The sequence below is a fragment of the Somniosus microcephalus genome, chromosome 8 (genome assembly GCF_052327205.1).
Source record: "Somniosus microcephalus isolate GS21.2 chromosome 8, FLI_Smic_1.0, whole genome shotgun sequence".
Lineage (NCBI taxonomy): Eukaryota > Metazoa > Chordata > Chondrichthyes > Squaliformes > Somniosidae > Somniosus > Somniosus microcephalus.
In genome coordinates, this window is record NC_140994.1 from 23,065,831 (window position 1) to 23,090,518 (window position 24,688).

At 41.6% G+C, this 24,688-nt stretch overlaps 1 protein-coding gene across 1 annotated transcript in view; it reads left to right on the plus strand.

Annotated features, from left to right (window-relative positions):
• Positions 1 to 24,688, plus strand: part of smc3 (structural maintenance of chromosomes 3) — a 110,623-nt gene that overhangs the window by 45,749 nt on the left and 40,186 nt on the right. The window contains exons 11-18 of the mRNA XM_085994350.1: positions 272 to 436; positions 2,285 to 2,406; positions 5,429 to 5,642; positions 7,758 to 7,861; positions 9,802 to 9,901; positions 10,839 to 10,999; positions 11,570 to 11,711; positions 12,088 to 12,238. Coding sequence (XP_085850476.1) covers positions 272 to 436; positions 2,285 to 2,406; positions 5,429 to 5,642; positions 7,758 to 7,861; positions 9,802 to 9,901; positions 10,839 to 10,999; positions 11,570 to 11,711; positions 12,088 to 12,238 — 1,159 coding nt within the window. The remainder of the gene's footprint in view (positions 1 to 271; positions 437 to 2,284; positions 2,407 to 5,428; positions 5,643 to 7,757; positions 7,862 to 9,801; positions 9,902 to 10,838; positions 11,000 to 11,569; positions 11,712 to 12,087; positions 12,239 to 24,688) is intronic.

A 24,688-nucleotide genomic window follows, 5' to 3' on the forward strand; every position in this document is an offset into this window, starting at 1 on the left:
AGTTAATGCTACAAGTTTGATGAGGTTAAAAGATATACTTGTACAGTAAACTATAATACAAAAAGATTGAATTGTTACTCCACTAAATTAGCTTGTTGTCAGATTTACCTGGATTGGACAGTTTTGTAAGTTCTCTATTTCATCACTTTTTGTAGATGTAATTGGGTGTGCCATCAAACTGATTGCATCTTAAGTAGAATGTGGCATTGCTTATCTTGCAATTTGTATTTGAAATTAATTCAAACATCTATTCACTTTTTTCAAAAACAAGGATATTGAGCGGCTGGCGCGTGAACTGAAAGCAAAAATCGCATCTATGAAGGAAGAGAAAGAGCAGCTAAGTGCCGAACGACAAGAGCAGATTAAACAGAGGACTAAGCTCGAGTTAAAAGCAAAGGATCTACAGGATGAAATGGTTGGGAACAGTGAACAAAGGGTAAGGAAATGGGAATGGTCAAGACTAGAGATTTTGAATGAATGGGGGGTGGGGGAGAAAAAGGTCCTGTTGCGTGCGGCAGCCAGGCAGCCGCTAGAACAGGAGTTTCCAAACTATGGCTTGTAATCTGAATCTGGCCCTTAAATTCGGACTATGCAGCCTGCAAAACCCCAGCTCCTCTGTTCCACTATTTTGGCTGCTACATCTTTGGATTTTAAACTATGGGGCTCAATGTTCCCTCTACGGTCCCTTTAACTGGCTGCGCGGCCCTCTCAAATTTTCGCACATGCGCAGTTTCTTCCACTAAAAAGCCGGTGAGCGGCCTGCACGGGACCTCCAGACGGCCGTGTGGCCGTGCAGCTTAGCGGGAATGTTGATGGGACTGTTGGATTGTAAAATATGATTCCTGATTGGTATGAAAGGGCAGGTTAGTTTCATTGGTGAAAATCCAGCAACGCAGGAACAGTCTTTCTAATGCCTTTTTACATCAATCTAACTAAGTATTTTCTAAGCCACCAGGAGTGTATTTAAAAATTGAAAGACATAAATCAAAAGGCAATCTTATCCACTGGAACTTCACTGATTGGAATATCTACCCTTGTATGTGAAAATCTTGTGGTCTGTATATACTAGCAGATCTCCCATAGCATTCTCCTTTTCTACCCTTTTTATGTAACCTATTGCACGAAACAGTTTGTCTACATAATCATTGCACTTTTTAAAGGTAATTCAATGTGTGAAGCGCTTTGATATGATGCGGTGCTGTTGAAATGCAAGTATTATAGTAATTAAATATATCAGTAGCTGAAGCGATTCAGTTGAATGTTCTGACGCATAAAATTGCTGTTTTAAAAAAAAAAAAAAAAAAATTGTTGTTTCTTTGACAAATGTTATTTCAGAGTCTTGTTCAGTTATGTAGTGACATCATGCTGAACAAGCTGTGGTTAGTTTCAAATTGGACTACGTTAGTCAGTCGATGCATGTATCAATCAGCCAGCTAAGACCAAAAATTCTTATTTGTCTATCCCCTTATGAGACCAGCAGTCGTCTGCAGACAAGATTTGAACAGTCAGATAAAGTGTGACCACTGTTGTAATATGCTCATACCAGCTGACTCAGTCATGACTTCATTATGGATTTAAAATATTAATATATGGAAAATTTAAATAATCCATTATCTTTTTAATAAATTACATTAACTTTGTGCGTGCCAGTAATGTGTATATACAGAAAGACTTCCAGTAAGGTTCATATGTTTCTATGTTCACTATGACCTACCTATTTATTGAAGAGCAGCATTTTAGGTCTCTTCAAACTGGAGGGCATTAAAAATGCAAACCAGTACATTAAAGGGAAGTAAATTCTTTGAGTTTTGTTATTCGATGCACTACCCTATAATTGTGGAGTAAAATAATAATCTCCTCCGAATTTTGTTTGAGGTTTTTATACAAATGTCTATTTGTCTTGCCTGCATAGGGACTCTGTAAAGTCAGATCTACTTCCTTAGTAGGCCACACTAGTGACATTACAACTAGGAGTGTTCCAGTGCATCCTGCAGCACATCCATGGGAAACACACACTGGCCTGAGCACTCCACCAGAATTGCCTGACCCTCGGAAAACATGCTATTACTGGATTTTCAGGATCCCCAGCTGATTCTATCCAGTATATCTAACTGTGTAAATATAACTTTTCCCATATTGTGGAGCAGATTATCTGTGATGGTACTTGCCCCTAGAACTACCTTCAATGTGATGTAGAAGAGATATAGATTGCAATAACAAAACAGTAACAAAACAGAAACCATGTTCATACTTTGGTTTTCCTTTTCACTTTTTCTTTCTGTAGAAACGTCTTTTGAAGGAAAGGCAAAAGCTGTTAGAAAAGATAGAAGAGAAGCAAAAAGAACTTGCAGAAACAGAACCAAAATTCAGTGCTGTCAAAGAAAAAGAAGAAAATGGGATAGCAAGGTCAGTAGAAATTGGTTTGAAATAATTCCAAAATAAAATGAAATAACTTGCTCTTGTACAATTTTTGTGCCTGTTATTTCTCTTAAGGTGCATATCATGCTGGAGTATAGTTCGATAGGTGCTGGGACTCCTGTGGTATCTCTACATGTTGCCCCATTTTTGAAGTGTAAGCCAAGGCCGTGGATGTAGATAGTTTATTTGATTGTGGGAAACACCACAGCTTAACCTGATCCTGTTCTTGCCCAATGTCAATTTGTACTTGCCAGCAGGGGTCACTGCATAGCAATCACGAGTGGGAACCTTGGCTGATGTGGCTGCTTATTATAAACATACATTGACGTGTTCAGAAGCAAGCTGCTTTTATTACCAAATGGTTTTAATTGTTTTTACAGACTATTTGTTTATACAATGAATATAAATTATAGTAATTCTTGGTACCAGTGGTATACAAATAATTCATAGATTAATTTGTTTTAATATTCTTCATAAATCCATATACTGGAGAACTATTTATTGTATCAATTTGACCTCTGAACTGACCAATCAGGGCTACAACCCAGAAAATTCCAGGACAAATGACCAAAATCACAGTCCCTGGAATATACAAGCTAGGAGTCATGGTAACAAGGACCGTGGCTGGGGAATCAAACCGCAGTCCTCTCGAACACTATTTAAAATTTTTTTGTCCTCAACATTTCTATTTTTTGTTTACCTTCTTGCCTTAGTTCCATTTTGCTGTCTCTTATCAATTTGAATGTCTTTGTTCACTTCATTTTCTTTATTCCTCACTTTGGCTCATTCTTCCTTCTGCTTCCTTTTGTGTTCACGTTGTGACTGATGTGGAATGTGTTCTGAATTGTGTTTTGTTCATATGAAGTTGTGGCTTGGCCATTGTACTGTGATTTTAAAACCGAACTGTTTGTTGCTTCTAAAGGGTTTATTTTTGCCTTAAAACTTGGTTTCAAGACAAACTCAGTACTGTCTGTAGAAGAACCATTAGTTGAAGATTAGTTCAACATAACCTGTTTCTCATTGCCTATAAACAAAAGCTGATCAGGTCCTGGGTGTATGGCTAGTACCTCCACTTTGTGAAATAATAATATGGGTAAGCTTTCCACTGATTATGATTGCCACAACTATTAAGGGGGTATCCTGCTAGATGGAAATACCAAAGGACTTGATTTCGGGCTTAAATATCTCTCCCCACAGCTGTGGGGCTGCAACCACATCTGTACCTGCTGGACTAATAAATAATTACAATTACCAGCATGTTGAGAGGGGGAAAAAAACTGGGGCTCTTCAAAGGAGCTGACATTTACTTCAAAGGATGTGAGTGCTAAAACTGGGCAGCAGCCCCAAGATGTTTAGTTAACTTTGTTCAACTGTATTGCTGTATCGCTGCAGTTGGACAGAACGCTATAGGTGCAGATAAGTACACATCTGCACTGCATAAACTGTCAAGTTAAGGAATTAAGTCATATGTAAGTTTAAATATTGTTCTGGTTGTACGTTTTTCTTCTGTGGCAAGTTGTTCTTGACAAGAGGCCATAGTTGGAGGAACGCAGAGTTCTTGGAGGGTTGTAGGGGTGGAGGAGGTAACATAGACAGGGAGGGGTGAGGCCGTGGAGGGATTTGAACATGGGGGTGAGAATTTCAAAATTGAGGCATTGGTGCTGATGTAGGTTCGTGAGCACAGGGGTGATGGGTAAATGGGACTTGGTGCAAGTTAGGATATGGACAGCAGAATTTTCTTTAAAACCCACCTCCTAATATGTTGGCTTTTGTCTCGGCGTCCATTTCTGTCTGGTTACGCCTCTGCAGAATGCCTTAAGATGTTATTCTACGTTAAAGACGCTTGAAAAGTTATTGAAAAGGTCTGGAGCACGTATTGGTGTCCCATGTGTTATTTTGGTGCAAAATGTCTCTGGCAGTGTAGTTGTCAGTCCCTTGGCACACTAACCTGTCTACTGATAATTCAAAGTCTGATTTTGTGCTTTAAAAAAAATTATTGCTCCAGTAATTTGACTTGAGCAGTGTAAAGGACATGGCAAAGTGGGAAATGGTGCTTATATCATATAATTTGAATGAAGTGCCTTTTGAATTAAGAGAAGTAGACTGTATAAAGTTATACATTTTAGTTCCTAGGCTGTTTGGATCTGTCGATGGAAATGATCTCATTGTTGTCACATGTTCGGATTTTCTCCCAAAACTAACCATGTTGCTAGCTGTTTATATTTTTAATCTCTCCATGTTTGTTCACTATTTGATCAATATTTCTGTTTGTATTGAATCTTTCATCTTTGTCACTCATTGTGCAGGTTGGTCATTTTTGTTTTGATTTGATTTGAGAATCTATTCTCAAGCCTTGCTGATTCCTCATTGATCCTATTTTGTATTTTAAATCACTGGGTGGGATGGCCAAGAGTTTGGACTTGCATTTCATTTTCCTCAAGAGATGCACCACCATCAGAATTCACAATGGAAGTAGAGCTGACCTGGTGTGACTGTCTGTTATGTGCTGAAGTTGAAATGCAGAGTTAACCACCACCACTTGTTGAGCCAGGGCAGTCTGTGACTTGGCCACTGGGGCCTCAGTGCAATTTCTGCCTCTGCAGTTTGAAGGGATTTTGCACTGCTAGAGTCAGCATGAGCATTTGGTTGTGTGCTGTTGTCCTTGCTCTGCAATTCACCCCATATTGTAGAGATGGCAGACTCCAGAACACAGCTGACAGGTACAGAACTACTTCCTTTTGAAGTGGTCCGCACAGTATAAATTGACCGAACCAAGGCTACCAACCTTTCCATTGGAATGGAATAAAAATAAATCTAAATACTTTACTGCTAGGGGTTGGTCTCTGTTTTAATGGCAATTAATTAAAGACGGTATTTTTTTTAGGGAATAGAGGCTTCAAAAACACAGTTGTTATCTGTGTGTAAGGGTCTGACGTGACATACTGAGAGAGAAATGGTATTCGTCCTGGTAGTCTTTTGGTTTACATTCAATCTCTCTTGTTCTGCTTAGGTTGGCACAGGCCACCCAGGAAAGGACAGACTTGTATGCTAAGCAGGGCCGAGGCAGTCAGTTTACATCAAAAGAGGAGAGAGATAAATGGATCAAGAAAGAGCTCAAATCACTCGATCAAGCTATCAATGATAAAAAGCGACAAATTGCTGCAATTACCAAGGACCTGGAGGATACAGAGGCCAATAAAGAGAGAAACTTGGAGCAGTACAGTGTAAGTAATTAATGCCACCAATGGATTATTTGAGATATTCGTCTACTTTTGTGTGTTACATGGTATAGTGAGTTACTCATCACCTGGTGAGAATTTTGTTTAAAACTAAATTCTTGTCCAAATTATTTTTTTTCTTTTCTAAAAATTTTGACGTGAATTCTAAATTTAAAAAAAAAAACTCTCTGAAAAGGGATTTGCACCAGTAAGCAAACGGAAGAGCTTGAGCAGATCACAAAAATGCTCTGAATCGTTAGAGAAATTAAGAGGAAAACAAATGTGCTCGTCAGCCTTGGCTCAGTGGTCGTGCTGAGTCAGTGGGTTCAAGCCCCACTGCAGAAACTTGAGCACATAATCTAGGCTGGCACTTCAGAGCAGTACTGAAGGAGTGCTGCACTGTCTTTCGGATAAGACATAAAACCGAGGACTCGTCTGCCCTCTCAAGTGGATTATTTGAAGAAGATTATGGGAGTTCTCCCAGTGACCTGGCCAACATTTATCCCCAGCCAAAATCAGAAGGTCATTTTTTTCAGTGTTCTTTGTGGGAGCTGCTTGTACTCAAATTGGCTGCTGCATTTCTTGCATTACATTAGTGATTACGGTTCAAAAGTACTTCATTGGCTGTAAAGTGCTTTACGATGTCTTGACTTCATGAAAGGCGCTATATAAATGCAAGTCTGTTGCTTTGTTATAATGCCAATGAGTTAACTTAATTTGTGTATTGGGTTATCAAAGTGGGGAGGTGATGAGTGAAATGTTTGGACATGTAAACTTGGTCAAATTTAAACTTTGAACACTGAAGATCTCTGAAATTTAGAACTATGTTCTGCTAATAATGCAAACTTTTTTTAACAAGTAGAAAAATACCTAACTACAAAATGATGATGCTCTTCAATGTTAATGTCTCACCTCGTGGGGAAAAATGCAGTGATCATAAACTGATGCAACTGGCCGTGTTTTTTTCATGTGTCCTATAGTCCTTCTTTCTGATGCTGCATAGCAGCTCTTAAACAGAAATGCAGAATAAGGTTATTGTCACATTGTTTATTATTTCTGCCTGATCGGTCACGTTCCTCCTACACACACAATATTAAACGTCCTCATTCTTTTATTTAAAAAAAAAATGCTCAAGAAAAGAAATGTGAGACCATCATTTCTTGTGAAGCTACTGATTCAGCCTTCAATGATTTTCACGTAAATGACTGAATTTCATGCTTTTTATTTTATTTTGTTTTATTTTTGGATAAATTTCTCTCCCTTTTTTGTGTATTTTTATTCCCTTGTTGCTTAGTTTGACAACTGTGGTAAAGAGTGAAGACATGTATGTAACTTCTGACTTCACACAGTCTGCACTCTCTGGGAGTGCATATCTTATTCTGGCACAAACTGCACACAGCTTTCTGACGATTAATTTAAATGGTTGAAAAACCATGCTCAGTGGGCACCCAGAATTCTGATATGCACACCCTGCAGGTAAGGATCCCTGCCACGAGTGGCAAGTTGGAAAATTATCCCTAAAGTCTATTGCCTTGTTAACTGGTTGCCAGGTACTGCCCAACTGTAATGCTTCCCTGCTGAAAGGTACTTGGGAGAGATGCTCCCGGTAGACGCTTGGTCCCTCCATGCTCAGGATTTCAGCCTGCATTGTCCTTGCTCTGTGTCATTCAGCATTAGCTACTGTTCAGCATCACTGTATTTCCCCACCATTCCATTGAGAATTTTGCACAGCACTTATGCTAATAGCTAAGTTGATGCAGTACAAAAATCCTAGCCTTGTTTTTGGCTGCAGTTTAATGGCTGGAATTGACCTATGTTTCCTCCTTCTCTTTCTTCCCCCCCCCACCCCCCCCTCTCCCCCACCCTCCCATTAGAGACACTTGAATATCTAGCAGTCAATGAGTGTCTGACCCCCTCCAGACAGCAGGAGGTGCACCAATGGGTAGATATAGTGAGTATAAATGTGATGCAAATAACAGGAAAATTCCACCACACGTTGGACGGGGTATTGGTTAAGCAATCTCGAAAACATCATCATTGTAGTTGGGAAGTAATGGGGTCAAGAACATTGTTTTGTAACTTCCCATGATACATGGAACTTATTTCTTCATTGTTCATTAGAAACTTGATCAAGATCTGGCTGAAGTGAAAGCACGAGTGGAGGAACTTGACAAGAAATACTATGAAGTGAAAAACAGGAAGGATGAGCTGCAAAGTGAGAGGAAGTAGGTTGAAAGATAGTTACAATACATTGTAATGTTCTTAAACCGGTGAATGTTATTTGGGCCATAAAAGCGTCATACTATTTGTATTCATAGGATCGCTAAAATAATTATTAAAATTTTTTTTTTTAACATTGCACATTATCACAGACCTATTCATATTGAAATACCCTGTTCAGTGTGTTGTGTGTGTGTGTGTATATAAAACTAAACAAATGAATTGTGATTGCAGTCATAAAGCACAGAGCTGGCAAGACTTATTAAAGCATATCGATAATCGAATATAGCATTATTTTGTGGGGAACAGAAGCTTGTAGTAGATGGTTAATTACAACCTATCTGTTCAATGTTTTCATACAGAAACCTGAACCTAAGCCTAAATTTGGTAAATTTTATTTAATGAGCTTGACGGTAGTGTGCTTGTCCTTTTTGCCTATAATTAAAACTGGAACTGATGGGCTGAATTGTAGCGCACAAAAACGGTTGGCTTGGGTTCGGGTCAGATGTTAAAATTTTAATAATCTGAACCCTGACCCCAACCTGCCCTCTTCCAGGTTTTGCGGAGGTGGGATAAGGGGTGGGTAGCCATCCCACTCCCAGGAGGTGGGTTGGCCATTTAAATATTTTTATGAGGCTGGCAGCCTCTGACTTAACCTGCTTGGCAGGTTTTACAGTGGGTGGCCGGGAATCGCAGGGCTCAGGTAATCCGGCAGCTGAAGTGAGGCGAGGATAGCTTTGGGAGAGGGCAAGTGCCTTCACAGCATTGCTTGTGGGCCAGGAAGAGGAGGAGTGGTCCCCCACCCAGCCCCCAAGCTTCCATCCATCAGACCCCCACCCCGTACAAGGGCCCCCGGGGTCAGACCCCCCCCCCCCCCCCCGGTTCGGATCCCAGGTCCAAAGGGGCATTCTTAACTTGCGGGACAGTGAATACTGCCAGGCTGTTCATCCACAAGGACCAACAGAACCAAGCTTGAATGTGTTTCTTTGTAGCATGTGTGCTGATGTCACAGGATGTGACTGTTCGACTACCTAATTGAGCTGTCACAGGAGAAAAGTGTTCGCCTACTGAATTGAATCATTAAAAATATTCAATATTCTACAGGAAATCTGATATTTTCCTCCTAATGCAGCCTCAGTGATTTAAAAAGAACAATTCTGTATTATGCAGATTAAAATTAAACAATCAAATTGTAAATTTGGCCGTCTCTGCTAAGTGCCAAATATCTGCAGCTAGGGAGATATTCAGGCTCTCTTTTTTGAACCAGTTGAGAAAATTAATTTCAGAAGTCTATTGCTAATTTTCTTCCAGTTTAGATAATTTTCCATGCTTGTTGATGTGGAACTTCTCAAAATAATAAAACTTGTTATAATAAAGTGACTTAGTTTACACAGGCTCATAAACCAGATGGTCATTATGCCCCATATTTTAGGAATCTTTTGTGCTTTTTTAATTCATTCTTGGGATGTGGCACGGCTGGCATTTATTGCCCTTGGGACTGAGGTGATAGAACTGAGTGGCTTGCTAGGCTACTTCAGAGGGAAGTTAAGAGTCAACCTCATTGGAGTGGCCTGGAGTTCCATATAGGGCAGACAGGTAAGGATGGCAGGTTTGCTTCCCTAAAGTACATCAGTGAATCAGTTGGGTTTTTACCCGTTAGTTTCATGGTCATTTAAAAAAAAAACTGATAGCAGCTTTTTATTTCCATGTCTCTTAACTGAATTCAAATTCTCAAAGCGCCATGGTGAATTTTAACTTGAGTTCTCTGCATTACCCGTCCAGCAGCATAAACACCACACTACTTTGCACAGGCTGAGAAGTGTGCCAACCAAGCACATACTGAGAATGAACTTCTGTGCAAGATTTGTTTCATATCAAATGAAATATCTTGGTGCTGTAGCTAAGCAATTTTATTTTTTAAAAACCTGTACTTTTTATTCTTTAGTTACCTATGGCGGGAAGAAAATGCTGAGCAGCAAGCATTGGCAGCAAAACGAGAAGAGTTGGAAAAGAAACAGCAGCTTCTTCGAGGTGCAACAGGAAAGGCAAGTCTTGTTACTAATCTGCAGTAAAACAAATTATGCAGGAACAAAAAAAAGGCAGCATGCTGCTTGAGGCGCAGAATTGAGGATTATAGTTTTATTTTAATTTGGATAAAGTTTCCCTTTTTAGCTTGTTTGTGGAAAAGCTACGCTGAATTGCATTTGCGCTATGCTGCATCTTATTTTTATTGTATGTCCATTTGCCTCAAGGTATGAGTGATAACCTAAGACAACAGTGTGAGCCACAAACTTTGTGGCATGTCTGTAATGTTCTACAGAAGCACTCGTTGATTTTTGTAGTTACGGGATTAGAAGTCTGCACCGTTTACCTATTTTGTGGGTCAGATTATTCAAAGGCACAGCTTGTCTGCTTCATAAATTTCAAGAATGAAAATGTCTCACAAATGGCTGCATTATATTTCCAAACCCCCCTCCTGTTTTCCACACCACCCTCGTCCAGGCTACACGTTGTTCCCCATTTAGCAGGTCAGTCAGACAACCTGTTCCCAGGTCTTCACTTTTTTGAAAGGAATGCTGCGTGACTCGCTCCTTCTTTCGTATGGTAGTAGCAAAGCAGATATCCAGGCCAATGCTTCCGGTGTAACAGCATGGATATCTTGTAGACTGCCTGCAAATTTCCTCTGAGGGCAGTGCTCAATGATGTGCTCCAGGGTCTGATTAGGAGCTCCACAGTCGCATGATGGGAAATAATGTCTTCCCTTGGTGCCTGCCCTTGATTACATGGCTGAGTGTGGGAACTCTGCATATAGGTGTCAGAGTTGGAAAGCCCTACTTTCTTGTGGCACATCTTCCAGGATAACTTCCAAAAGTTCACTTACATGAGTTAAATATTAAACTAGTGCTGCACTGTTATATTTTCTAAAGCCTACTCTGCTGCCATTTGATTTACATAAGGTGTTTTGTTTTTTCTTTACTGCAGGCCATTTTGAATGGTATCGATAGCATTAACAAAGTCTTGGAGCACTTCGGCCGTAAGGGCATCAATCCGCATGTCATAAATGGATATCACGGGATTGTAATGAATAATTTTGAATGCGATCCGGCTTTTTACACCTGTGTGGAAGTCACTGCTGGAAACCGGTAAGCAGCTTTTGTGAAATCAGGATTAAATTTTTTTTACATATAGGAGAATGAACTGTTGGTTGGACTATATTAAAAAGGTATAATACAGTATAAGGCAATGCTTACAAACATGTAACGGTTTAATGATCCTTTGGCCTTGAAATTGTATTGTAACTTAGTCATCCACTCCTGACGCATCTTGCTGTGGTTATGATGCTGTAAAATTCCCTGGCTGTGTTGTATCCACATGTTCTGCATCTCCTGGTGATAAAATAACACTATTGATAAAAGACACAGGGTAAACGCACTTGACTGAGCCTGTGGTGCAAGAACAGTTTATGGAAGGTAGGAATGTATAGTACTGGGGGGGGGGGGGGGGGGGGGGGGGAAACCTACTGTGGCTCATCTGGCCGGTGCTAAAGTTCCAAAAATACTGTACTATTTTCCTATCTATACCCTTAATTGCTTCTTTCATCAAAACACTTATCTACCTCTCTTTAGCTTTGCTAGAGTATTTCTTAAAAAAACAGCTTGCAACACTACATGGTATGGGGGGCGCTAACTAATCATTTGTTTTTACATTTTCAGGCTGTTTTATCACATTGTAGAGTCTGATGAAGTCAGTACAAAGATTTTGATGGAATTTAATAAACAAAACTTTCCTGGCGAAGTCACTTTCCTTCCCCTCAACAAACTGGATGTGCGAGATACAGCTTATCCTGAAACCAATGTGCGTAAACTCCTCTCCTCTACCCTCTCTTTCTCCCCCCTCCCTCAATCAATGGCGTACCTGTAAGCAAGTATCCTCAAATCTAACTCTCGTTGCGATATTCAATTTTAAAATTTAACCCCTATTCTGAAACATTCCTAAATTACATAACTATTTCTAATTTTGAGAAAGAACTGTGTGCACTTAACTAGTAATTGATCTAAAAACATTTTCTCTTGACTGTCCATTTATACAGAGCTTGTGCTCCAAAATATTTATTTGATTACTTGCGTGATCTTTATATCTGGTAAACCAAGTTTCAGCAGTATTTTTAATCTTTTATTCTTCATTGTTTTTTCTTTAACAATGTTTCTAACGTGTCATTTTCACTTTCCAGGATGCTATCCCTATGATAAGCAAACTGAGATACGTACAAAGATTCGATAAAGCTTATAAACACGTGTTTGGAAAAACACTAATATGTCGCAGTATGGAGGTATCCACCCAGCTGGCCAGAGCATTTAATATGGATTGCATAACTCTGGAAGGTATGTGTAAATTAACTCTAAATATGGGATTTTTTGTGCAGGATATTTTCAGAGTTAATTTGTGTATGTTCGAATAGCGCTATCATATGCTTGATACGGAAAGAAATGGTAAATATGGTTTTAAAAGCTTTCCTGTTACAGCACCTCATTCTTATTCATAACTTTAATTCTATTTCTCATCTACAATGCTGCCCCTTGGCGACATCATTTGAAAACACAGCGTCAGTTTGCACATGTATGCTGACGACACCCAGCTCTACCTCACCACCACTTCTCTCGACCCCTACACGGTCTCTAAATTGTCAGGCTGCTCGTCCGACATCCAGTTCTGAATGAGCAGAGATTTTGTCCAATTAAATATTGGGAAGACCGAAGCTATTGTTTTCGGTCCCCGCCACAAACTCCGTTCCCTAGCCACTGACTCCATCCCTCTCCCTAACATCTGTCTGAGGCTGAACCACACTGTTCACAACCTTGGTGTTATATTTTACCCTGAAATGAGCTTCCGATCACGCATTCGCAGCATAACTAAGACCACCTATTTCCACCTCCGTAACATTGTCCGTCTCCGCCCTTGCCTTAGCTCAACCGCTGCTGAAACCCTCATCCATGCCTTTGTTACCTTTAGACTTGACTATTCCAACGCACTCCTGGCTGGCCTCCCATGTTCTACCTTACGTAAACTTGAGATCATCCAAAACTCGACTGCCTGTGTCCTAACTCGCACCAATTCCTCTTCACCCATCACCCCTGTCCTCACTGACCTACATTGGCTCCCAGTTAAGCAACACCTCGATTTCAAAATTCTCATCCTTGTTTTCAAATCTCTCCATTGCCTTGCCCCTCCCTATCTCTGTAATCCCCTCCAGCCCCACAACCCCCTAAGATATCTGCGCTCCTCTAATTTTGCCCTCTTTTGAGCATCCCTGATTATAATCGCTCAACCATTGGTGGCTGTGCCTTCTGTTGCCTAGGCCCTAAGCTCTGGAATTCCCTCCCTAAACCTCTCTACCTCACTTTCCTCCTTTTGAGACGCTCCTTAAAACCTACCTCTTTGACCAAGCTGTTGGTCACCTGCCCTAATTTCTCTTTGTGGCTCGGTGTCAAATTTTTTGTCTTGTAATACTCCTGTGGAGCGCTTTGGGACGTTTTACTACGTTAAAGGCACTATATAAATACAAGTTGTTGTTGTTGTTAATTTGTGCAACTTTGTGTTTATCGCACTGGAAAATCCAACTTCGAACCGGAATTGTTGAATTTGTACCGTTGTGTGTTTGAAACGGCTCCCTATGGTAGAGTGAAATGAAAAGTCATGTGGTTGGATTTTATCAATGGAGGCGAGTAGGAGGCGGGACTCCCACTTTTGGGGTTGTAGTCCTGCCTCCATCGAGTTGTGGCCAACCCACTCGATTTTCCCTTGATTGACCTTGTTGAGCCCGCCCAGCGGGCTCAGCAGGCCAATTAAGGGCCACTCGGCAACAGGTGACGTCACAGATTGACATTTCATCTGTCAAGAGCTTTTGACAGATGAAATATCAGCGTTTCACAGCTCTTTGAAGCTGCCAAACACTGACAATCTGTACTCCACGTTAATTCCTTCCTCTCAGGCTGATTTAGAGATCTCTCCAGAACAGAAAGCTGAATGCTGCAACTTTTGACAGCTCACGGCCATTCTGCTTTTTGTGCCGGTGAGATGAGGGACTCCCGAGACCTGAAGGAAAGAAGCCTGTAAAGGTAAGTAAAACTTATTTAAACAATTTACACACACCAAACACACTTGCCTCTGCACTCATGCACCCATCACTCACCTGAACACCGGACATCTCGAACCTTCCAAGTCCTTCAGCCCGACGGCCCGCCTCGCTAACTTGGCGTGGTTTGGAGCCGTCTGGCAGCCCACACTTCAGGGATAAAAACAGGGATTAGGCTAAAAACTGCCTGTTAACTACCTGTTAACCGGCAGTTAATTGGCACTAATTCCCTTCCCGCCTTGGGGAGGCAGCTCCCAGCACAGGTCGGGTACCTGCCTCCTGGGAAACGGGCATGGGAGCGGGATGGGTTTGTGCCCCCCGATTTCGTGATTTTAACCCCCCACTCCTCCAATCCCGCCTCAACGGCCCGATGAAATTCAAGCCCATGATGTCTGAGGGGGAAAAAACTACCGGCTATAGCCACTTAAGGGTTAATTGGATGAAGTGCTATGTTCTGGATTTTCGGATTATAGTTTATAATTCTAAGAGGCCCATCTACCGAGAAGGGAAGGGAATAGATTGTCTTCAGCTGTGTGACGTTTTGTCATGGCTAACAACTTTGTGTAACTAGAGTTTTGTTTCTAAGATGTTAATGGATTGCTGTCAAATGCGAGCATGTCTTTAGTGTAGCTTACGGTCAAAAAAGGCTTGGCTGTACTTGAGAGTGACTAGACGATGAAGCCTGAAAACAACAAAAGATTCCAGATAGTATGTTTACCTTATTAGCACTGCAGGGGGTCTTTACAATATTGCGAGAATCTACACTATTATTCATTTGATCATTGTTTGACAGCCATGTCGCCCATATTAAGAATAAAAAAACACAAGAATCTGGCAGTGTTCAGTAGTTGTCGCAGAAGGGCTATTACTATTCAGAGTCACAGAATTCGGAGCAGCTGAGACTGCACTCTTTTTAACCCTTGTGAATTTTTCCTAGATGATTTTGCTGTTGGCATTTGTCGAATGCCCTTTGCTTTCACAAATTGTCATTTAGTTATCAGCCTGTACAAAGTGAGTACATTTGATATTTTTCCACCTTGCTGGACACAGTTACTGGTAGGTACGTTACCTGTTCGTGATGAACTAAATAACCATTTGGGGAATTCAGTACAACTTTGGAGAAAGAAAACATTTGAAAAAGTCCATACCATCACAGAACCTACTTACCAGTTCAAAGTTTAGAACTGTCAAAGGTTTATTTGTGATTTTCATGGACAAAGTGAAAATTGGATTAAAAGTCAGGAGTGAAGTCTTTTTGATTTAGTTTTATTAAAATTAAAAGCACATGATGTATAATTTTCATAATGTTGGAATGATTCATTGATGATTCATTTGAAAAGGCAATTTTTAAGTGAAGGTGAGGAAAGGGGTCTTAAGTTTGCTTTGCTCTTGCTGTTAAGTGATTCACTAGCTGCAGTGAATGCAGAAAACAATATTTAGTTGTGCATTACAATGCCCCATCACACTGGATACCAAGTTCAAGATCCGTTCCATAACTGCAATGATCACCTGACCAATCCTTTGTCAGTATCTAAGAACATAAGAAATAGGAGCAGGATTAGGCCACTTGGCCCCTCAAGCCTGCTCCGCCATTGAATAAGATCATGGCTGATCTTGGGCTCAAAGCCACTTCCCTGCCCGCTCCCCATAACCCTTCACTTCCTTATCTTGCAAAAATCTGTCTACCTCCACCTTAAATGTATTTAATGACCCAGCCTCCGCAGCTCTCTGGGACAGAGAATTCTACAGATTTACGACCCTCAGAGAAGAAATTACTCCTCATCTCATAGAAACATAGAAGATAGGAGCAGGAGTAGGCCATTCGGCCCCTCGAGCCTGCTCCGCCATTCAATGAGATCATGGCTGATCATCCAAATTCAGTACCCTGTTCCTGCCTTCTCTCCATATCCCTTGATCCCTTTAGCCTTAAGAAATATATCCAACTCCTTCTTGAATATATTTAATGAATTGGCCTCTACTGCCTTCTGTGGTAGAGAATTCTACAGGTTCACCACTCTCCGGGTGAAGAAATCCCTCCTCATCTCTGTCCTAAATGGCTTACCCCTTATCCTTAGACTGTGACCCCTGGTTCTGGACTCCCTGACCATCGGGAACATCCTTCCAGCATCTAGTCTGTCTAGTCCTGTTAGAATTTTATAAGTTTCGATGAGATCCCCTTTCATTCTTCTAAACTCCAGCAAGTACAAGCCCAATCGACCCAATCTCTCCTCATACGTCATTTCTGCCATCCCAGTTCTCAGCCTGGTGAATCTTCGCTGCACTCCTTCCATGGCAAGAACATCCTTCCTCAGATAAGGTGACCAAAACTGCACACAATACTCAAGATGTGGTCTCACCAAGGCCCTGTACAACTGCAGCAAGACATCCTTGTTCCTCTACTCAAACCCTCTCGCTACGAAGGCCAACATACCATTTGCCTTCTTAACCGCCTGCTGCACCTGCATGCTTACTTTCAGCGACTGGTGCACAAGGACACCTAGGTCTCGTTGCACTTCCCCTTCTCCCAATCTATTGCCATTTAGATGATAATCTGCCTTCCTGTTTTTGACACCAAAGTGGATAACCTCGCATTTATCCATGTTATATTGCATCTGCCATGCTTCTGCCCAATCACCCAACCTGTTCAAATCATACTGGAGTTTCTCGGCATCCTCCTCACAGCACACACGCCCACCCAGCTTTGTGTCGTCTGCAAACTTGGAAATATTACATCTAGTTCCCTCGTCCAGATCATTAATATATATTGTGAATAGCTGGGGTCCAAGGACCGCTCCCTGCGGTACCCCACTAGTCACTGCCTGCCACTCGGGGGGGAAAAAGCCGTTTATTCCAACTCTCTGCTTTCTGTCTGCCAACCAGTTCTCTATCCAAGGCAATACCTTGCCCCCAATCCCATGTGCCTTAATTTTACACGCTAATCTCTTATGCGGGACCTTATCGAAAGCCTTTTGAAAATCCAAATACACCACATCCACTGGTTCTCCCTTATCTATTTTACCAGTTACATCCTCAAAAAATTCCAGTAGATTAGTCAAGCACGATTTACCTTTTGTAAAGCCATGTTGACTTTGTCCGATCCGGTCACTTTTTTCCAAATGCCCTGCTATTACATCCTTTATAATGGACTCTAGCATTTTCCCCACTACCAATGTCAGGCTTACCAGTCTGTAGTTCCCCGTTTTCTCTCTACCACCCTTTTTGAACAGTGGGGTAACATTAGCTACCCGCCAATCCATGGGTACTGTTCCAGGGTCTATCGAATTTTGAAAGATGACCAGCAATGCATCTACTATTTCTAGGGCTACTTCCTTAAGTACCCTGGGATGTAGATTATCAGGCCCTGGGGATTTATCGGCCCTCAATCCCATCAATTTCCCTAACACCATTTCCCTACAAATACTGATTTCTATCAGTTCCTCCCTTTCATTAGACCCTATGTTCCCCGGCATCTCTGGGAGGTTATTTGTGTCCTCCTTTGTGAAGACAGAACCAAAGTATGTATTTAATTGGTCTGCCATTTCTTTGTTCCCCATTATAAATTCCCCTGATTCTGACTGCAAGGGACCTACGCTTGACTTGACCAATTTTTTCTATAAAAGCTATCTATATCTAAAACATATCTATAAAAGCTTTTATAGTCAGTTTTTATGTTCCCTGTAAGCTTACTCTCATACTCTATTTCCCCCCTCTTAATTAATCCCTTTGTCCTCCTTTGTTGGATCCTAAACTGCGCCCAATCCTCAGGTTTACTGCTTTTTCTGGCCAATTTATATGTCCTCTCCTTGGATCTTATGCTATCCCTAATTTCCCTCGTTAGCCACGGTTGAGTCACCTTTTTTGTTTTGTTTTATTTTTATGCCAAATTGGGATGAACAAATTCTGTAGTTCATCCATGCGATCTTTGAATGTTTGCCATTGCCTAGCCACCGTCAACCCTTTGAGTGAAATTCCCCAATCAATCCTACCCAACTCGCACCTCCTACCATCGTAGTCTCCTTTATTTAAATTCAGGACCCTAGTCTCTGAGTCAACTATTTCACTCTCCATCTTAATGAAGAATTCGATCATATTATGATCGCTCCGACCCAAGTGGCCTCGCACAACAAGATTGTTTTGAAGAAGGGTCAAACCCGAAACGTCAACTCAAATTTCTCTCCATGGATGTTGCCTGACTTGCTGAGTTTTTCCAGCATTTTCTGTTGTTATTTCGGATTTCCAACATCTGCAGTATTTTGCTATCATACAAGATTGCTAATTACTCCTTTCTCATTACATAATACCCAGTCTAAGATGGCTTGATCTCTAGTTGGTTCCTCGACATATTGGTCCAGGAAACCATCCCGTATACGCTCCAGGAATTCCTCCTTCGCAGTATTGTTACTAATTTGGTTAGCCCAATCTATATGTAGATTAAAGTCACCCATGATAACTGCTGTGCCCTTATTGCACGCTTCTCTAATTTCCCATTTAATGCCATCTGTTCTAAAAGGGCGACCCTTTATTCTAAAACTATGCCCCCGAGTTCTAGATTTCCCCACGAGGGGAAACATCCTCTCTGCATCTACCTTGTTGAGCCCCTCAGTATCTTTATATGTTTCAATAAGATCACCTCTCATTCTTCTAAATTCCAATGAGTATAGGCCCAGCCTGCTCAACCTTTCCTCATAAGTCAACCCCTCCATCTCTGGAATTAACCTAGTGAATCGTCTCTGAACTGCCACCAATTCAAGTATATCCTTCCTGAAATAAGGAGACCAAAACTGTACGCAGTACTCCAGGTGTGGTCTTGCCAATACCCTGTACAGTTGTAGCAGGACTTCCCTGTTTTTATACTCCAACCCCCTTGAAATAAAGGCCAACATTCCATTTGCCTTTTTGATTACTTGCTGTACCTGCATGCTAACTTTGTGTTTCATGCACAAGAACCCCCAGGTCCCTCTGAACTGTAGCATTTTGTAATCTCTCTCCATTTAAATAATTTGCTTTTTTATTTTTCCTGCCAAAGTGTATACCCTCACACTTTTCCACATTATACTCCATTTGCCAAATGTTTGCCCACTCACTTAGCCTGTCGATATCCCTTTGCAGATTCTTTGAGTCCTCTGCACAACTTGCTTTCCCACCCATCTTTGTATCGTCTGCAAACTTGGCTACATTACACTCTGTCCCTTCATCCAAGTTATTAATGTAGACTGTAAATAGTTGAGGCCCCAGCACCGATCCCTGTGGTACCCCACTAGTTACCGTTTGCCAACCGGAAAATGACCCATTTATCCCAATTCTGTTAGCCAATTCTCTTTCCATGCTAATATATTACCCCCAATTCCGTGAGCTCTTATCTTATGCAGCAACCTTTTATGTGTCCCCTTATCGAATGCCTTCTGGAAATCCAAATACACCACATCTACTGGTTCACCTTTGTCCACCCTGCTCGTTACATCCTCAAAGAACTCCAGCAAATTTGTTAAACATGATTTCCCTTTCATAAAACCATGCTGACTCTGCCTGACTGCATTATGATTTTTCAAATGCCCTGCTACTGCTTCCTTAATGAAGGACTCCAGCATTTTCCCATTTTCCCAATGACACATGTTAGGCTAACTGGTCTATAGTTTCCTGCTTTCTGTCTCCCTCCTTTCTTAAATAGGGGTGTTACATTTGCGGTTTTCCAATCCGCTGGGACCTCTCCAGAGTCCAGGGAATTTTGGTATATTGCAACCAATGCATCCACTATCTCTGCAGCCACTTCTTTTAAGACCCTGGGATGCAGGCCATCTGGTCCAGGGGACTTGTCGCCTTTTAGTCCCATTATTTTACCAACTACTATTTCCTTAGTGATAGTGATTGTCTTTGTCTTTAGTTCCCCTTCCCTGTGGCTCCTTGATTATCCATTTTTGGGATGTTGTTAGTGTCTTCTACCGTGAAGACAGATACAAAATATTTGTTCAGAGTCTCTGCCATTTCCCCGTTCTCCATTATTAATTCCCCAGTCTCATCCTCTAAGGGACCAACGTTTACTTTAGTTACCCTCTTCCTTTTTATATAACTAGAAGCTCTTACTATCCGTTTTAATGTTTCTTGCCAGTTTTCTCTCATAATTCATCTCTCTTTTTTAGTCATCCTTGCAGGTTTTTAAAAATTTCCCAATCCTCTGCTCTCCCACCAATCTTGGCAACATTGTATGCCTTTGTTTTCAATTTGATATAGGGTTGCAAAGGGGTGGAAAGTTTCCGGTAAATTTCCGGAAATTTTCCACGGGAAGTTTAGCTTGGGAATTTTGCCCAAAAAAGCACATGCTAGCATAATATTGTTTTTTTTGTATTTCTTTCTTTTTTTTTCCACAGGTCCTCTCTTAAAATTACTAACAGAGATGGAATCTTAATTATTAAGGAATTTCTTAATCAATATATGTTTATCTTCTTACTTGGCTTGTTTTAATAATTACAAGTTTTGTGTGTGACTGTGAACAAATGTGTCCTGATTGGTTGGATGAGTGGATGAGCGATTAGCTCCCTCTATTTGTAATATTTGCATATCGCATTGTGATTGGCCTGCAGGCATCTGTAAGACTGCTATAGTTTTTTTTAAGATCCAGGTTAGGGGTCCTGAGGGAAGTCATTTTGTTTTCTGCTGATGTGATGATGCAGTAAGTAAATCAGACTTTATACCAAATAAACCAGTTACTTGTTGAACTCTGTTGTCCTTCAATTTCAAATATACAAAATAATACACTATTGGTGATGTAGCGTCGTGTGTGTACAGGTCATGCTTCCATCACATGGAGCATCAGCAAAAATGTACTCACCCTGTTGCAATCGTGCTGATCGACCGCAGTTCGACACAGAGATGAATGCCCTTTATTTCTCTGCATAGAACAATGCCACGTTTACCGTCGGATGTGTGGAAGCATTTTACCCCAGGCATTAAAGATGGAAAGACTGTGTACATGTGCAAACACTGTAGAAAGCCATATGTAAAGAATGCCACAAAGATGCAGCAGCATTTATCCAAATGCAACAACTTCACTCAAAGCTCACAGCAGTCAGCAGAGTTCCTCTGCTTCCATTCAAGATGATGATGGTTCTCATTCAGCATCAGGCTCCTTATCATCAGCAACTCCTGGCCCACTTGGAAGGTTCTTTGATACAATAGATAACCATAGCCAGAAGAATGCAGATGAGTGCCTTGCTCGAGCTGTATATGCAACAGGCTCACCCCTCATGCTCACAGCCAATGTGTACTGGAAGAGATTTTTCAATGTTATTCGCCCTGCATACTGTCCTCCCACCAGACATGCTTTGTCTACTTATTTGCTGGAGGCTGAGTATAACAGAGTCCAAGGAAAGCTCAAAGAAACGATAGCGATGGCAGACTGTGGTGCAGTTATCTCAGATGGGTGGTCAAATGTACGAGGGGAGGGCATCATAAACTACATCGTCTCCACTCCTCTCCCAGTGTTCTTCAAGAGCACAGACACGAAGGACAACAGACACACAGGCACATACATTGCTGATGAGCTGAAAGCGGTCATCAACGATCTTGGATCACAAAAGGTCTTTGCAGTAGTTACTGACAATGCTGCGAAATATGAAGGCTGCTTGGGCTCAAGTGGAGGACGCCTACCCTCATATTACGTCTATTGGGTGCGCAGCTCATGGGCTTAACCTGCTCCTCAAGGACATCATGGGTTTGAGAACCATGGAAGCACTGTACAAGAGAGCCAAGCAAGTTGTTAAGTATGTCAGGGGAAAACAGGTAGTTGCAGCAACCTACAACTCCAAGCAAATGACAAAGAACAAGAACACCACACTGAAGCTGCCCAACAACACTAGATGGGGTGGTGTTGTCATAATGTACAACAGCCTTCTGGAGGGTAAGGAGTCGCTGCAAGAAATGGCAATATCCCAGCCTGGGGATATGGAAACCACCATCAAGAAAATACTGCTGGATGATGTGTTTTGGGAGAGAGTGGTTAGCAGCCTTAAACTACTCTCACCAGTAGCATCTGCAGTTGCTCAGATTGAAGATGACGCTGTCTTGTCAGATGTTCTCAGGCTTTTTACTGATTTAAAAGAACAAATCAGCATTGCCCTACCCACATCCCTGCTGCTCAAAGCCGAGGAGAAGGCAATTGTTCAATTCATACAGACGCGTCAAGAATTTTGTGTCAAGCCGATTCATGCTGCAGCGTACATGCTGGACCCAAAGCATGTTGGGAGACCAATACTTTCTGGAGAACAGATCAACAGCGCTTAGTGTGATTTCTACCCTCTCACACCATCTCAATTTGGATGTGGGCAAAGTTCTGGGAAGTCTGGCAAAGTTCTCTACCAAGCAAGGTCTTTGGAATGGGGATGGGATATGGGAATCATGCAAGCATATCAGTGCACATACCTGGTGGAAGGGACTTTGTGCATCTGAGGCCCTGTCACCTATTGCATCAGTGATACTCCAAATCTCACCTTCATCAGCGGCCTCTGAACGAAACTGGTCACTTTTTGGGAATACGCATACAAAGGTGCGCAACAGGCTGACTAACAAGAGAGTGGAGAAACTGGTGGCTATCCGGGCGAACCCACAACTTATTGAGCCAGATACAGAAGTGTCCACCACACAGCTAGACACTGACACAGAGGAGGAAATGGACATGCCAGAGTCAGAGAATCAGGAGGAGCAATGAGGAGTAGAAGACTCAGAAGACTCATGAGTAGAAGACTCAAAGGGACAAAATAAGGACAAATTACAGGCTAAATAAGCTGACGCTCTTTTTATTTTATTTTAGATGGGTCTTTTTTGTGGGGGTTCAATAAAGTTCAAAATTATAACCTAAATAAAGTTTTGAAAGCCTGTTTTTATTTGTATGGAACAGTATGTCTATTTTGACGACAAAGATAATATAAGGGTCAGAGACAAAAACCATCAGTGTGCAAAAAAACTCTAAATTCCCATGGAAAGTTTCCTCTTAAAAATTCCCAGAATTTTGCAACCCTAATTTGATACCATCCTTTACTTCCTTAGTTAGCCACGGGTGGTGCTCCCTTCTCTTAAAATCTTTCTTTCTCACTGGAATATATTTTTGTTGAGAGTTATAAAATATCTCCTTGAATGTCTGCCACTGCATTTCAACTGTATTACCCTTTTAATTTATTTTTCCAGTTCTGCCCTCATGCCATTGTAATTGCCTTTGTTTAAGATCAGGACACTGGTTTAAGATACAACTTTCTCACCCTCCAACTGAATTTGAAATTCAACCATGCTATGGTCACTCTTTCCTAGAGGATCCTTTACTATGAGATCATTTATTAATTCTGTCTCATTACACAGTACCAGATCCAAGATAGCCTGCTCCCTGGTTGGTTCCATTACATACTGTTCTAGGAAACCATCCCGGATGCACTCTATGAACTCCTCCTCAAGACTACCATGGCCAATTTGATTTGTCCAATGATTATTACCGTACTTTTTTACAGGCCTCCATTATTTGTTGATTTATACTCTGTCCAACAGTATTGCTACTGTTCGGGGGCCTATAGACTACGCCCACCAGAGACTTTTTCCCCTTATTATTTTTTATCTCCACCCAAACCGATTCTACATCTTGATCTTCTGATCCAATATCACTTCTCACCACTGCACTGATCCTATCCTTTACCTCCTTTTCCTTTCTGTCTGTCCTTCCGAATTGTCAAATACCCTGGAATATTCAGTTCCCAGCCCTGATCACCTTGTAACCACGTTTCTGTAATGGTGATCAGATCATACCCATTTGTATCTATTTGTGCCGTCAACTTACCTATCTTGTTACGAATGCTGCGTGCATTCAGATTGAGAGCTTTTAACTTTGTCTTTTTACCATTTCTCCTTGTTTTGACCCCATATTCTGTTGCACTCTTATTTTTAAACATTCTGTCCCTTCCTGTCACACTCTGGTTATTATTTCCCCCATCTCTATCCTGCTCTATTGTTTTCTCATTTCTCATTGACTTTTTAAATTCCTGCTCACCTGGATCCTCCCCCCACTATTTAGTTTAAAGCCCTCTCTACTGCCCTAGTTATTCGATTCGCCAGGACTCTAGCCCCAGCATGATTCAAGTGAAGCCTGTCCAAACGGAACAGCTCCCTCTTATCCCAGTACTGGTGCCAGTGCCCCACAAATCGAAACCCAATTCTCCCACACGAGTCTTTGAGCCACTCGTTCATTTCTCTGATCTTATTTACCCGATGCAAATTTGCTCGTGGATCAGGTAGTAATCCAGAGATTATTACCTTTTGTGGTGCTGCTTTTTAATGTAGCCCCTAGCTGCTCATACTCTCTCAGCAGAACCTCTTTCTTTGTCCTACCTATGTCATTGATGCCTATGTGGCCCATGACAACTGGATCCTCCCCCTTCTCATCAGCCGGGCAGGCAACACAACCTTTGGGACTCACTCTCTCTGCTGCAGAGAACAGTATCTATCCCCCTAACCATACTGTCCCCTATCACCACATTTCTTTTTACTCCCCCCCTCTGGCTCCCTGTACCACGGTGCTGTAGTCAGATTGCTCATCCTCCCTGCAGTCCCTGCCCTCGTCCACACAGGGAGCAAGAATCTCGTACCTGTTTGACAAGGCCAAGGGCTGAGGCTCCTCCATCACTACCTCCTGGATCCCAATACCTGCCTCGCTTGTCGTCCCACC